Source organism: Euleptes europaea, chromosome 20, assembly GCF_029931775.1.
Source record: "Euleptes europaea isolate rEulEur1 chromosome 20, rEulEur1.hap1, whole genome shotgun sequence".
NCBI classification, from domain to species: domain Eukaryota; kingdom Metazoa; phylum Chordata; class Lepidosauria; order Squamata; family Sphaerodactylidae; genus Euleptes; species Euleptes europaea.
In genome coordinates this window covers 654,947-670,681 of record NC_079331.1, presented here as the reverse complement: position 1 = coordinate 670,681, position 15,735 = coordinate 654,947, and the positions used below count along the sequence as shown (strand labels likewise).

The following is a 15,735-nucleotide window of genomic DNA, read 5'->3' as shown; positions in this document are numbered from 1 at the left end:
GCCCTGCTCTCTCCGTCCCACTGTCTGTGCTTCTGAGCCCCCGAGGAATCTCCCGGGCTTGAGGGGCTGCTACAGACACAAGCCCAGCAAGGACAGCTGGAAGTATTCAGAAATGTGAAGAAAAAGGCCCTGCAGCCTGAAGAAGAAGAAGAGTTGGTTTTTTATATGCCGACTTTCTCTACCACTTAAGGGAGAATCAAACCGGCTTACAATCGCCTCCCCTCCCCCTCCCCACAACAGACACCCTGTGAGGTAGGTGGGGCTGAGAGAGCTGTGACTGGCCCAAGGTCACCCAGCTGGGTTCGTGCGCAGGAGTGGGGAAACGAATCCAGTTCACCAGATTAGCCTCCGCCGCTCATGTGGAGGAGTGGAGAATCAACCCTGGTTCTCCAGATCAGAGTCCACCGCTCCAACCCACCGCTCTTAACCACTACAAGGTGGTGGTGGTGGAAAGTGCCGTCAAGTCCCAGCATCTGAAGGGCGCCTTTCCCAATACTTGAAGCAGGTGCTGTGTTTTAACCTTACTTAAAAGGTTGCCGACTCTGGGAAATTCTTGGAGATTTGGGGGGGGGGGAGCAGAGCTTGGGAAGAGCGAAGTTTGGGGAGGGGAGGGACTTCAGCAGGATATAATGCCATACTGCCCGCCCTCCAAAGTGGCCCACTTTCTCCAAGTGAACGGATCTCTGGAGATCAGTGTTAATTCTGGGAGATCTCCAGGCACCACCTGGAGGTTGGCAGCCCTACCAAAGGCTAGAGAGGTTGTTTAGAAGCCTGGCTGGGAGCCGTGCCCCTTGCCCTGCTAACCACGCTAATTTAACCCTGCCCTCTCGGGACAGAGAGAGGTATAAACTTGGGTGCAAGATGGAGGGAGAAACCTCCTCATGACAAAACGTGTTAGCGACAGGACAAGGCGCGGGGAGGGGGGGACAGTTCAGGGTCTGTGTTGCACATGAGGTGGGCAAAAGCCTTGGTCAGGGAACCTTTGCTGAAAGAGATACCCCTGGAGGGCAAAATGTGGTGACCCTGCAGAGGGCCCGACAAGCCCCCCCCCTCCCACCGCAAGACTGATGTAGATTTGAGCAAGGAAAAGTGATCCTCGGGGCTCAAGGAATGGAAGGGGCAGCTGGGAAGAGCGATGGGTCAGCACCAAGGACGAGTCCCGCTAAGATGTTTGCTCAGCCAGACAGGAGGGAAATGGATAACCAGGTCAGAAGTAGCCAGAGCAGACAGCGCAGGGCTTTTGGAGAGGTGGGCGGGTTGAGCCTTTGGCTCACCGGAAGAGCCCCGCTTTGCCTGCAGGAGGTCCGAAGTCCAGGCCCCTGGTGGTGCAGAGGATGGCGGGTGGGAAGGATCCTGCCCTCCCTGAGAGAACCGGGGCCAGTCGGACTGGTGCGGGAAATAGATAAGTGTGTTTGAGGTTTGTTTGCGCAGTCCTTAAGTTATGTCCTGGCTCTTCCAGATGGTTTTGTAAATAAGGAGTTCCTTGTCCTGTCTTCTCCCTGGCTGCTGGCTTGCTGGGCATGCGTGGACAGTGTCGACTTCTCCTTTTTTAAAAGGCCCTGTGTGATGTACATGAGTAATTCCAATTAATTTTAATGCACAGTCACCGAGCGCAGAATTGCCAGCCTGTAGGAAAATGTTCCTCAGTGGGGTGGGTTTTCTGCCATGTTTCTCTGTTGCATGGGGATTTCAAGCGGCAGGATGCCACGGAACCAGCTTTTGAGGTCTGCTTTATCTGCACCACGCGTGATGGAAAGGGGCATGTGCCCAGCGCACTTCTCTTACTACCCACCCAAGGCTTGAGGGGTCAAGTGTGTGGGTCATCTGGGTCCTGGGCCAGTATCAGTTTCTGGCTGGCTTTATTTGCAGAAGTTCTAGGCTGCTCCCAAGAGAGCTGGCCGAGGAGGGGGTGGGGGTCGCTTGGCCACCATTTCCACGGTGTTTCCCCTGCAGTGCCTGGCTGACTGTGGAGGTGGATGATAGACAGGCAGAAAAGTGTGTCTCTCTCAGCAGGGCCAGGTAACTCGGCAAACAATCCAAGTGGTTGTTTGCAGTGAATGGCGGTGTCCTTGGACTGGGGGGGGGGTTTAACAAAATGTGCCTGCTGCTTTTTTATTCTGAAGAATACCCCCACTGGCCTCCCATTACGTGAAAAATAAACGGATACTACAAATCCTAAAGCTAAAGCAATAATCTAGGCAAGTGTGACACCGCTGGTAACTCCCTCCCACCCACCCCAACTGCCACCAATCCATTTCTGTGCAACAGGAAAAGGCCCGATTCAGAATTCAGGGCTGTGCATAAGATGCCCAACCTGGCTGAAACGGTCAGGAGCCAAGGAGCCAGGACCACCCGCCGGACGGTCCACGCAGCCAAGTCATTAAAAGGCCCCTGGAACCAGAGTTCTGGGAAGCTGTGGGTGAGTAAGGCCCTTGATGAACATCCTGGAGTGGTGAGGGGCAACTGCTGAAAAGGCCCTGCAGCTCTCCCACCTACCCGCCCCCACTGCTGCCATCTTCTGCCAGGACAGGAGTCAAATGCCACAAGCGCAGGCTGGCCAGGAGGCCTTGGCTCTTTGGGGGTGGAGGGCCAGGTTTCCTTCCCTTCCATTTGGGAAGGGTGGCATAAACATGGACTATGCAGATACTAGATTTCCTGTGGAGTGGCTTGAGTAGAAGAACTGGGCGCGTTCTCTCTGGTAGCGATGATGGCACAGACAACCTGGCTTGAAAGCAGTGACTGCGAGCATTCGGACTCTGCAGCAGGAAGGGGCAGCTGCGGGCTCTCCAAAAGGGCCTGGTAGCTCAAGGTGGATCCGCTGTTCATGCAAGGGCTCATGCCGTGGCATGGTGTCTCCCCGCACGAGTCCGTGGGAGGACGGAGTCTGCGCTAGGCTCTTCTCTGACCATTGCAGTGATTGTTCCGCCCTCTGAACTGAGCTGTTATCTTCCACCAAAGCTGATAGTTTCCTGTCCAAACACACTTTGAAAGGGATTTGATCCCTTCCTGCTCTGTGTCTGATGTGTGTTCTTATTTTATGGGTTTGATAATTTGTCTGATGTGTGGTTCAATTTTTGCCAGCAGCTCAGGGCTCTGGGAGCGAGAGTAAGGAAAGGAATCTCCTCCAGGTAGGCTTAGCCATATCCTAGGCAAAAGGTGCATCCATCCCTCAAGTGAGATCCCCAACCTGTGACACGACAACAGCCCTGTGGTTAGTCTTCCATTCAGTGCAAAACCGCCCCTGTTGAATTTAGATCTATCATGCAGCTCTTCAGAGTTCTGGAGTCCAGGGTTGAAGGTAGCAAATCAACCAGCGGTGGTTTCCTCTGCACCCAGCTTTTGCGGTGCACCTCTGGTTCCTGTTTGTGGCGCTGAACATGCTGATCTGATGTTGTGGGGTGGTGGTGGACTGGGCTAGATGAACTTTTAGGTGCTCCCCGGTTTTTCTTCCTTTGCTCCTTCTCTGGACTTTCAGCTTCCAGGAGGCCTCTCTCTCTCTCATTCTCTCTCTCGTTCTGCATCTTTTATTCCCTCCTCAACTGTTTTCTCTTGAAACCGACACTGCAGAAATTTTAATGAGAAATGTGACTTGGCCAGGCAATCTAGTTCACGAATAACAATCTTGTTTTTAAAATGTGTGTGTGTGTGTTAGAGCCCTTACATCGATTTGGAAAGAGAAAAACTATAATTGCTTGAAGCCTTCAAAGGCACTCCTGAGTCCCGGCGTCCACCACAGGAGCAGCTATTTACTTGATGAAAATTGGAGGGGGGGGGGTGTCCATTCCTAGGTAATCCTGCCTATGGTCTACTGATGCCGGTGAGGAAGAAATGTGTGCAATTCCCAAGACAAGTGGAGGGGCTTGAGAGCCACCCACCGGCAGGGGAAGGCGCTGCCTCTTTGGCCCTGCCTGCTTAAGGAGGCCCTCAGAACAAGGCTGCAGGGTCAGGCCAAGGGTCGATCTAGCCCCATATCCTGTTTCCAAGAGGGGACAGAGAGATGGAAAGCATCCAAGCAGGGCACTCGATTCACAGCCAAATGCTAATTTGGATGGCAATCGAGTGGCATAGCATTCCTACCAGTCTGGAAAATGGGGGATATTTTCTTGATTGTTGTGGCTGCGTATCTCTCTCTGGTTTCGGCTTGCTTCTTTACTGCTGTGCCTCAGTATCCCTCAGCTGTAAAATGGGCCCATGTATACCATGCAGGTATACATGTGCTAAGAGCCCCGTGGCGCAGAGTGGCAAATTGCAGTACTGCAGTCCAAGCTCTGCTCACGACCTGAGTTCGATCCCAACGGAAGTGGGTTTCAGGTAGCCGGCTCCAGGTTGAGTCAGCCTTCCATCCTTCTGAGGTCGGTAAAACGAGGACCCAGCTTGCTGGGGGTAAAGGGAAGACGACTGGGGAAGGCACTGGCAAACCACCCCGTAAACAAAGTCCACCTAGTAAACGTCGGGATGTGACATCACCCCATGGGTCAGGAATGACCCGGTGCTTGCACAGGGGACCTTTACCTTTATACATGTGCTAGAGTGTCAGGACGCGTGCCCTCTATCATTCACTTTCCTTGCCTGGCTGCTTTCTCCCCTGGGGGAGGGGTCATAGAATCAATAGAATCATAGAGTTGGAAGGAACCACCAGGGTCATCTAGTCCAACCCCCTGACAATGCAGGAAATTCACAACTACCTCCCCTCACACACCCCCAGTGACCCCAACCCTCCCCCCACCATGCAGGATCCCACAATCAAAGCACTCCCGACAGATGGCCATCCGGCCTCTGCTTAAAGACCTCCAAAGTCGGGGACTCCACCACCCTCCAAGGCAGCACATTCCACCTTCGAACAGCCCTCACCGTCAGAAAGGGTCATCTGTTTGCATGCAACTTTAGCTCTTGCTTTCTGCCTGGGGCTCATTTGCATCTTGTTTGTGCTGGATGAGGCAGCTCTCCTCTGCCAGTAGCCCCATCTGCTGAAGCAGAGGAGTATGCCGGTTTTCAGCTGTGAAATATTGGCAGGTCCGCTCTTAGAGACCCAAAATATACTTTTACATATGGATATATTTTACTGAACAGCTCCCAGAACAGTGTCGCAAATATCAGACTGTTGCTCAGTCCATACCGCTTCTGGTTTTGTGTGTGGTTTGTATTTTGGTTAAGGTACTTTTTAGTACTTTGTGAGGGTTCTGGGGCATGCCTCTTGGGTTGCATGATGCTTGTCAGAAATGGAATTTGCATTGTTTTGGAAGGCGAGAAATGGCTGCGTTGCTCTCAAGAAGGCTGGAGAGCCCTTCTCTGCCATGGGGGTCTGTTTGTTTTCCCAAGAAGGGAGAAAAATGGAAATGGGAACAATGGATTCTTAGGCTGGGGGGGGGAGCGCAGACTGGAGCACCAGCTGCAAACCGAAGACTGTTCTTCCTCGGTCGCCTCCTTTTGTTCCCTGACAACTGGAAGGCACGTTTATTGGTTCAGAACAAATCAGGCCTTCCAACCGCTAGCATGTAATTATCCTCTGTTCTTTGCTCTTCTAGCTGGAAAGAAAAGAAATGGCAGAAGAGGTGGACAGCCAAGAGAAAAGGAGAGAGGGAGGGAGGGAAATGTTTGGCTAAGGGTCGGCCAAAGGAAGGGTTGCTGGCTGGCTGCTGGCCACTCTCTGGTGAGCTCAGGAGGCCGGAGAAAGGCTTTTCAGAGGTGCCCTGAACTGTCCAGCTGGCCAAATGCTGAGAATGCTCCACATCAGACCAAAATTATTTCCAGCATTCTGGAGTGGCCAGGGCCTTCTGCACAATATATGAACACATGAAGCTGCCTTATTCTGAACCAGACCCCCCCTTGGTCCGTCAAAGCCAGTATTGTCTACTCAGACTGGCAGCGGCTCTCCAGGGTCTCAGGCGGGGGTCTTTCATATCACCTACCTGCCTGGTTCCTTTAACTGGAGATGCCGGGGATTGAACATGGGACCTTCTGCATGCCAAGCAGATGCTCTACCACTGAGCCACGGACCCTCCCCTTCTGTTCCAGGGGTTGAGTGCCTGGCTCTCTGGTCTCAGTTTGAGGCAGTCTAGCCTGGTAGATCAATGCCCTCAGGCCTTCTCCACCCACAACCCCCTCCATCTTCCCTGAACTCCATGCCAGCTTGTTCTCCTGCATCCCCTCGCCAATGGCCTACCTCTCCTAGCCCAAATTCAGAACAGAGGTGGCTGTATCTGGAGGGCCCTGGCAAAGGAACTGGGGATCGTACTCAGCAGGTTTCCCACTCTTTACAGGCTCTCTCTTGGCTTCCTCTCACCTTCAATTTAGTCCGGGATATTTTCAATCTAGGATTGCCAACCTGAAGATCTCCCAGAATTACAGCTGATCTCCAGATGACCAAGATAAGTTCCCCTGGAGAAAATGGCAGCTTTGAAGTGTGGATTCTAGGGCATCGCTTCCCTGCTAAGCTCCCTCCCTGGGTTCCAGCCCCAAATTTCCAGGGATTTACCAACCTGGAGTTGGCAACCCTACTTCAAGACCAAGTCTCCCCCCCCCCTTCCTTGGCAGCAAGGAAGGTTGATATGAAAGAGCTGGTGACTTTCGGTGTGGAGGGGAGGGTAGCACAGAAGCCGGAAGCCCCCTGGAAGACGGAGTCCATTTGCATTTTAATCCAAAATTTCCCACATACTGCCAATTAGAGGCAAATATTGCATCAGGAATTCTGAGGGGGACCCCCCCCTTCTCACTGCATGGACATCTGAAGCGGAACCAAAGTAATGTATTAATAATTTAATTAAAATGACAACGTGTTATTTTTTTTTGTCACAGACAGAACTGTAAACATTAATTTAATAAGTCCGCGAATCATCTCCAATGCAATCTTAATCACTTGGAAACTAGGAGAGTCAGCTGAACTGAAGCAGGCAAGCAATTAACTTTTTTCATCTGGACGTAAGGGTTCAGCTTCAAGGAAATAATAGTCTGAGAAAGTGCTTTTTCCCCCTTGGGAAACTTTCTGTAAAAAAAGCAAAAACAAAAACAGCGAAAATGATCTGTGGTGCTCTGCAAAGAGGGCCCAGCCAAGACGTTTCTCTGCCCGAGTCCGCATTCTCACACACACACACCCGGTTAGCACAGGCGGTGCCCTCCCGGATAATCTCCTGGGCAAGCACGGGGTGGGGTGGGGATGCATGAGAGGCAATCAAGAGCCCTCCAAGGTTGCTTCCACCTCTTGCCGGAAGGAAGGCTTGCGCCGGGAGAAGAACGGGCATAAGCTAGGAAGAAGAGGTGGAAGTTGGGGAGCAGGAGAAAAACGGGAGTGGGAAGAGATGGGCTGTCCTTACTCTGCGGCACCCCAGGCCTTACTATTTCTTTTATTTATTAAAAACATTTATTAGCCACCTTTCTTCCTTGCGGTACTCACGCATGAAGCTGCCTTCTACTGAACCAGACCCCCCTTGGTCCATCAAAGTCAGTATTGTCTACTCAGGCCGGCAGCGGCTCTCCAGGTTCTCAGGCAGAAAAGGGTCTTTCACATCACCTACCTGCCTAGTCCCTTTTAACTGGAGATGCCAGGGATCGAACCTGGGACCTTCTGCATGCCAAGCAGAAGTCAAAGGGGTGCCACCTGCCCCCTCACCAGTTGCTGCAGTGGGACTTCTCTGCTTAGTGCGACCCAGAAGCTGGATCTTTGCCTTTCCTTTTCAGTTTAAGCCTGTCTGCGGCCTTCAGTCCTAACCTGATCTGCTCCACCTTCCAACACCCTCCCTGCCCCTTTGACCTGAGTGACAAAAAATTAGGGTTGCCAGGTCCCTCTTTGCCCCCAGCGGGGGATTTTGGGGGCGGGGCCTGGGGAAGGTGGGGTTTGGGGAGGGACTTCAATGCCACGGAGTCCAATTGCCAAAGCGACCATTTTCTCCAGGTGAACTGATCTCTATCGGCTGGAGATCAGTTGTAATAGGAGGAGATCTCCAGCTAATACCAAGCTCGAAAACTTATATCCTAAATAGTGAGTAAGAATTGTATGCTGAAACAACATCAATTAAGGTTGTATAGACATGCAAGAACAAGACATTTTTCGTTCTCCGTCTTGTTCTTGCACGTCTATACAACCTGGAGTAAAAACGGAGAAAACGAAGGAAAGCATATTTATGGACATTTATAATATCTCTGGGACTTTTACTTACCTTGCAAGCATTGCTGCCTTGTAGAAGTCAGTAGCGTTGTCACAGCTACTCAGTGTCTCTTTGTTCTTTTGTATGTTACCTTAAGTTTCAGTTTTGTCACTTGTATGTTGTTTCAGCACATTGCACTTACCAGTACTCACTATTTAGAATGTAAGTTTTCATAGAAATTTTCGAGTTTGGTATTATTCTTTCATACAGCTTGTCTAATTTATACCAGTGCATCTTTGATCTAGCTAATACCTGGAGGTTGGCAACCCTACAAAAATGGAAGTTCCTGAGCCAGCTCCCCTTTCTCCCGCCCCCCCAGCTGAATATTTGGCATGCTGACCCCTTGGATCGTGCTTCCAACATTCTCGTGTCTCTCCCTGCCCTGGCCCCAAACCCCTCTCTTACATCTGCTCCTGAGTCAGCAATGCCACCCGTGTGGGAACTGCGACCCGGGACAGCCTCTCGATAGTTGGCGATGTCAGCCAGTTTCTCCAGGATTCGCTCTCGGGGGACGTCAGGTGCTTCCTGTTTGTGGGAGGATGGAGGAAAGAGAACCAGGAGGGAACCAGCGCAAAGCAACCATTGTCTGGAGTGGGGGGCTGGCGCTGCTTGGGGAAAGAACACAGGGGTGTCCCTGGCTGAGTCTGTGGCATCTCCAGTGAAGAGGATGTCGGGCCTCATGCCCGGAAAGGGGCAGACTGCACTGGGCTGGGGGGGGGGGGTCCAACAGCCTGGGTCAGGGTCACAGTGATGAGCCGACAGCTTTCGAGGCCTGCGTCTAAGGCTTGGTGTAGTGGTTAAGAGCGGTGATTTGGAGTGGTGGAATCTGATCTGGAGAACCGGGTTTGATTCCCCCACTCCTCCACATGAGCGGCGGAGGCTAATCTGGTGAACTGGATTTGTTTCCCCACTCCGACACATGAAGCCAGCTGGGTGACCTTAGGCTAGTCGCACTCTCTCAGCCTCACCTACCTCACAGGGTGTCTGTTGGGAAGGGAAGGTGATTGTAAGTCAGTTTGAGTCTCCCTTAAGTGCTGGAGAAAGTCAGCATATAAAAACCAACTCTGCTGAGTGCCCACTTGCTCGGCTTTGGCTTTTTCTCAGGGGGCTGCGGGTGCCCCTTGCTTAGGCAGCCCTTGATCTGTCCCTTTCCACCTTTCCTCAACCACCAACCCCCCCCGCCCCATTGGCAAGTGGGGCTTGGAAGAGGCAGCCCCCTGCCAACAGGGCCGGGGGGGGGGGTCCCTTCCCGCTCTCTCTGCATTCAGCCACCCTTTTGCCTTTCCATGTCGTGATTCCTCTGCTCGACCCCGTCATGTTGCTCACCTGGGTATTCAGGCTGTGTCAAATGCCTATGCATAACACACACACCCTTCTCTGCTTTGCCGGTTGTCATGGCAATGTTCTTTTTGGGGGGAGGGATGGGATGCTATTGATCCCTCTTAAATCTTTCCTTTAACAAAGCTGGAAACCAATCTGTGCAAAGTAAATACGGTTTGGCTGTTGTTGGGTGAAGGCGGGCCCTGCTTCCCCCCATGCTTCGCTTTTTATCTCACCCTTTGCCGGTGGCAGGAACGTCACCCCGGGTGCCTATTTTGCTGTTATTTTTGGGTTCTCTTGTGTGTTGCGTTGCAAAGAAGGGGAGAAGAATCTCTGTGTCCAACCCACAACTCGTGTGAAGTTTGCTGGCTGTGAAGCCAGCCGGAGTTTGAACATGTAGGAAAGCAGAAACAAAGTCTTAGGCGGTTATGTGTGTTTGTGTGTGTACTTCTGGCTCTGATCTCTAGATCACAGCGCGTGCTGCAGAAAGGGACGTGTGGAAGAGAGACGGGCCACATCGACCTCTTCTGTGCAGCAGCCCTTTGAGCAAATCTTGTCTCTGCAGGGAATGTTGGGGGGGGGTGGCTTCCCCTATCGGGCCGTTCTGCAGTTTTCCTTTCCTAGAGAGGTTGGCTGGGAGTTTCCAAGGCCCTGCCAAACTTGGGAGAGCCCCTTCCACGATGTCTCCCCCACCCCTCTTTGTTAACTAAACGGCACACCTGCTGCCTAAGTTACTGATTCTGTCGCGAAACTCTTATGGTAATTAAGTCACAAAGTGATGTTCAAGCTGGTTGCTGCTGCAGACGTTGCTCTGGAATTAAAGCGGTTGCGTAATGTGCTGAAAAGGATGTGAGAAAGACACCTGCCGCGAGAAGGGCTCAAGCAGGACAGTCTTGCTGCAAAGTGGGGACCTCGAAAAGCCCCAGAGCCACCGGGAAGGGTCTTCTTCCATGTGCCCCCAGGCGGCCTGGCTTCAGGCAACGTGGAGCTGGCTCTTTCAGAAATGCCAGGGTCAGCCCTGGTGCTTCCAGCCTGCGCTTGGCCACTTCACCCAGCCTTGCTGGCATCCTTAACCTCAGGGTCTCAGCAGGCTCTGGGAAGACCTTTCTCAGCCTGGAGATCCTGAAAAGCCGCTGCCAGGAAGAGGGGCCGGCAGCTACGCTTGACCGTGGGCTGAGACACTGACTCGCGCATCTTCAGAGGTCTCTGGGTAGAGCAGGGTGGTAGAGCTCCAGTTTGGAAACAGCAGAAGAGAGAGCCCTGCGCCTTTTTCTGACCTGGGCCGTGCCCCCGTTCCACGCTCTGCCCTGGGTTGTTGCAGAGACTGGACTACTGAGCCAGGGGCAGGGGGAACAGATGCTCTCGGCAGCTGGCATAATGGGGTCCTGCCTGTCAGAGTGGGGCAGCTCAAAGGGGGCATCTTGGACTCTCCCCCCCCCCGCCTACGATCTGACACATGCAATGTTTCTAAGAGGTTGAGTGCAGATAAAATGACACACACACACACACAGCTGACTGGAGGAAGGTTTGGTGCTGATCCTCCACTTATCCATCTCAGTTTCTTGAGCTTTGAAGGGGGACCTGTTGAGGCTTCGGGGGAAATGTCTCTCTGGCCATTTTTGCATGGTCAATTTTGATGCTCGCTCAAAGCTCTTTTTTAAAATGCGACTTTAAAAATGCCTTTTCACAGTCCCGACGCAAAAGGAGAAGTTCCACTCCCCCCACCCGCCTGCCCCTTTGTTCCTGTTTGCATGGCCATCTCTCTCCTGAGGTGCCTTCCGTGGCCTTTGAGGTCTGGAGCCGAAAGCTCCATTCGGAAGGAGATGAGAGCTGAACGGAGTCGCCTTCTCTAGGCACCAGTGGTAGAGAAGCCCTACTGGAGCGAAGGGGCTCTTCTGTACGTAAAAGGGGGGAGGGTGTCAAGGCAGTTTGCAAAGGAGGCCTCCCTCTCCTTCCCCCCCCACCTCCTCTCCTGTGTGCCAAGCAAACAGAGCAAGCGCAATAGCGATGTACCTTTGACTTTTCAAACAGAGCCAGGGCTTGTTTGTAATACTGGGTGGCCTGATCCGGGTGGCCCATGAAGAGGTGGGCGGTCCCCAGTCCTTCGCAGCCCTGGGCCTCACCATACGAATCGCCTGGAGGGAAGGAGCAGGGGGTCAGCGCTTGCTTGAGGCTGGTGCTGGAGGGCCCTTGGTGAGCAAGGGACAGTGATCCCACTCCTCCTCCTCCTCCTCCTCCTCCTCGGTCTTCTTCATATTTAGGCAAACCGGGGTGGGGAGCCCCCTCCTCTTACCTGCCTCCACGAAAGCCTTCAGTGCCTGCTGATAGTAAAGCTGGGCACGGTGGACGTTCCCCAGCTGGCTGTGAGCACTGGCCAGATTGTAGAGGCACTGGGCCTGGCTGGCCCTCTCTCCCAGCGCTCCTGAAGAAGAAGGAGGAGGAGTTGGGGTTTTCTATGCCGACTTTCTCTACCAGTTAAGGGAGACTCAAACCAGCTTACAACCACCTTCCCTTCCCCTCCCCACAATAGACACCCTGTGAGGCAGGTGGGGCTGAGAGAGCTCTAAGAGAGCTGTGACTAGCCCAAGGTCACCCAGCTGGCTTCATGCGGAGGAGTGGGGAAACCAACCCGGGTCACCAGATTAGCCTCCGCCACTCATGTGTAGGAGTGGGGAATTGAACCCGGTTCTCCAAACCACTGCTCTTAACCACTGCTCTTAACCACTACTCCACGCTGTCTTAGGATCGGATTGTGCCCATTAGAGAGGGGAGCTGCAGGGACCATTCTGACCGTAGCTGTCGGCCGCCTGGCTGTGGTACTTGAGCGCCTGCTGGGGCTCCCCCCTGGCATTGTAGATGGCCCCCAGGTTTTGCAGCAGGACGGCCCCCTTGCGGAGCGTGAAGTTCTCCCCGCTGCAGAGCTTCAGGGCTTCGGCAAAATGCATCTCTGCTTGGCCAAAGTGCTTCAGTTCGGCGTAGTGCAGGCCCAGGTGGTTGTGGAGTTTGCCTAAGAGGGAGGGAGAGAGAATCACAAGCGGGACTGCTGTGGAAATGCCGTGGGGGACAAGAGGGGGCTTCAGGCTTCAGAAACACCTCCCCTTGTAGCAGAAAGGATGTTGGGGTGGGAGACTGAGCACAAAGGAGGAGGAGGAGGAGGTTTTTATATGTCCACTTTCTCTACTACTTAAGGGAGACTCAAACCGGCTTACAATCGCCTTCCCTTCCCCTCCCCACAACAGACACCCTGTGAGGCAGGTGGGGCTGAGAGAGCTGTGACTAGCCCAAGGTCACCCAGCTGGCTTTGTGCAAGGAATGGGGAAACAAATCCCCAGTTCACCAGATTAGCCTCCGCCGCTCATGTGGAGGAGTGAGGGAATCAAACCCGGTCCTCCAGGTCAGAGTCCACTGCTCCAAACCACCGCTCTTAACCACGACGCCATGCTGGCACTGCCCTCCTGGAGGGGTTGGATGCTCCTCTGGCTATGCTAGGGCATGGGTGCCATGTGGTTGGACTCTCCTTTCTATGCCCTCTTGATTTATAGGCCCCGGTATAACTATACAAGGCTGGTCTCTAGAGACCCCCTTCTGTTCACTCTTCCGGCATTTCGGAGACCCCTGAGACATGACCTGTGTCCCTCCTCTTTCTCTGCAAAACTGCTTAGAGGTATGAGGAACTGAAGGATGCACAATTTGCCCCTGCTTTCAGTTCATGTGCATCTTATTCTCCCACCTCCCAATGTTAGCCAGCGTGGTGTAGTGGTTAAGAGCAGTGGTTTGAAGCGGTGGCCTCTGATCTGGAGAACCGGGTTCGATTCCCCACTCCTCCACATGAGCGGGCAGAGGCTCATCTGGTGAACTGGATTTGTTTCCCTGCACCTACACACGAAGCCAGCTGGGTGACCTTGGGCTAGTCACAGCTCTCTCAGCCCCACCCACCTCACAGGGTGTCTGTTGTGGGGAGGGGAAGGGAAGGTGATTGTAAGATGGTTTGAGTCTCCCTTAACTGGTAGAGAAAGTCGGCAGATAAAAACCAACTCTTCTTCTTCTTCTTCAATGTTACTGGTGTACAGGTGGGTAGAAACACTGCAAGCAAAAGCCACTTTTCTGTGATCATGCATATGATTGCCTCCCCGTTCTTTTCAGGCAGTGTTTTTGTATTGCGTACAGGTGTTCCTGCACATCAGGAGAATGCCATGTTAGAAGAAACTTAATACAAACATACACATAGTTACATCAGTTCAGGATGGACAGGAAATATTTCTTTCCACAACCAATGATTAAAATGTGGAATTTGCTTCCAGGGGATGTAGTAATGGCCACAGACATAGATGACTCTAAAAGGGGATTAGACAGATCTGTGGAGAGTCTATCAGCGGCTGCTAGCCATGGTGAGAAAAGGGGACCTCCATGTTCAGAGGCAGTCTACCTCTGAACCCCAATGCCAGGAAGCAACATCAGGGAAAGGCCTCTAAGCCCTGTTGGCCCCCCAGACGAACTAGTTGGCCACTGTGTGAGACAGGATGCTGGACTAGATGGGACGCTCACTGGCCTGATCCAGCAGGGCTCTTCTTATGTTCTTATAAAAAAGTAATTACATATGTTTTACCATGTGCACATCTCTAACCTGGAGGGTGGGCATGAGAACAGATATCCTTGAACTGAGGAACTGGGATCTGTGGCAAGCAACAAGCATGCAGGGGAACAGTGGAACAGGCTTCCTCGGGAGGTGGTGAGCTCTCCTTCCTTGGAGGTTTTTAAGCAGAGGCTAGATGGCCATCTGTCAGCAATGCTGATTCTATGACCTTGGGCAGTTCATGAGAGGGAGGGCACCTTGGCCATCTTCTGGGCATGGAGTAGGGGTCCCTGGGGGTGTGGGGGGAGGTAATTTGGAATTTCCTGCATTGTGCAGGGGGTTGGACTAGATTACCCAGGTGGTCCCTTCCAACTCTATGATTCTAGGGCCCTGTGTGAAGGCTGGCCAATGTCTTGGCGCTGGCCAATGTCTTGGCTATGCTTCAGAAAGGAGAGTTGGTAATTGGCGACCCCCAAATGCCAGGGCGAAGTCGGGCAAGGAGGATTCTGATGTGTGGGAGACCAAACTGGGTCCTACCGAGCAGTTCCAGGTTGGTTATGCCCATGCACAGCTGGCTGCACACCTGCAAGGCCTCCAGCACATCTTCTGGGTGGTACTTTGGGCTCCGCAGGAAGTAATTGGCTGCCTCCCGCATGGCCATGGCCGCGTCTTCCGGTTGCTGTGCCTCTCGGTAAGCCCAGCCAGCAAGGCGGAAGGACCCAGCAGCTGAGGCGGAGTCACCTGTGCTGGCCAAACAGTAAGCGAGCTTGACCAGGGCATCTGCGGCATTGGGGGTCTCCCCGGCCTCATATTCATGAACCGCCTTCCCATAAAACTCGGCGGCTTTTGCGTACTCTCGCAAGTTGTCATAAGCCGCCGCAATGTTGAAGGAGAAGTCGCCGTCTTTCTCCACGGCGGCACCCATTTTCTTTGCCTTCCGGGTACATTTTAGGCCTTTCTTGGGTTTGCCGGTGGCGATGTACGCGGCCCCCAGGTTGAAGAGGCAGGTGGCCTGCGTGTGTGGGGGCTCTGGAAGGCGACTCGAGAGTAGGAAAGCTTTCTTGAATGCCGCCAGAGCTCGGAGGTCTTCATTGTCACGGAAAAGTTTAATTCCAGCTTTTAGCAGGCTTTGGATTTCGGTTTGAGGGGACAACAGTTGAGTCCTAGACTGGCCTCGGACTGAGCCGGGCACCGGAGAAGATGCCATCTTTCTTGGAGTAGTGGGAGCTGTGAAAGGAAGGCCAGGGTAATGTCATTTGCGCTATGAAACGGAGTTTGGAATCGGCCACCTTGACAGGAACTGCGGATATTTGGCAATCCTCAGCAAGGGGGGGGGGATATATTCTGCGTGTGTGTGTGTGACAAAAATCAAAATGAAATTAAATGCGACTTCCTTCAGTGCTACAGCACAAACTCTTTCCCTCTTTCAAGGGCACGCAGCCTTTTGAGCCAGCTCTACAAGTGGTTTACAGATAATTAATATAGTATAAAACTGCCTCTTTTCCAAAATGCATCTGACCTCTGGCACAACTTCTCTGAATGTAATCATGGTGATCTAAGCTCTTGCCAGAATTTCTCCAGAATGGCAGATCCCCTCAAATTTCTGCCCCTCGGGCTTCCAGGGTTCCCCCCCTTATTTCCATTCCAGCTGCTGCAAAGTGTAGGGTGTGTAGGACAGTCTTGTTTTGTGAGGACAGTGTA

The 15,735-nt window shown here is 52.9% G+C and overlaps 1 protein-coding gene across 1 annotated transcript; it reads right to left on the bottom strand.

The window, feature by feature from the left end:
• Positions 1-5,462: 5,462 nt before the first annotated feature.
• On the bottom strand, positions 5,463-15,241 carry LOC130492223 (tetratricopeptide repeat protein 24-like). Its single transcript, XM_056866022.1, has 6 exons — positions 14,572-15,241; positions 12,253-12,468; positions 11,755-11,883; positions 11,475-11,596; positions 8,547-8,666; positions 5,463-5,525 (listed from the first exon to the last, which is right to left on the bottom strand). The coding sequence occupies exons 1-6, from the start codon at positions 15,239-15,241 to the stop codon at positions 5,463-5,465; spliced, it is 1,320 nt and encodes a 439-aa protein (XP_056722000.1).
• Between the last annotated feature and the right edge of the window lie 494 nt (positions 15,242-15,735).

Bases quoted from the DNA above. Each gene is read 5' to 3' on its own strand.
- LOC130492223 (XM_056866022.1), bottom strand. From the start codon at position 15,241: ATGGCATCTTCTCCGGTGCCCGGCTCAGTCCGAGGCCAGTCTAGGACT. The intron at 12,469-14,571 runs GTAGGACCCAGT...CCTCCCTCTTAG, and splicing joins AACCAACCTGGAACTGCTCG to GCAAACTCCACAACCACCTG. The intron at 8,667-11,474 runs GTACATCGCTAT...TCCCACAAACAG, and splicing joins CTCTGTTTGAAAAGTCAAAG to GAAGCACCTGACGTCCCCCG.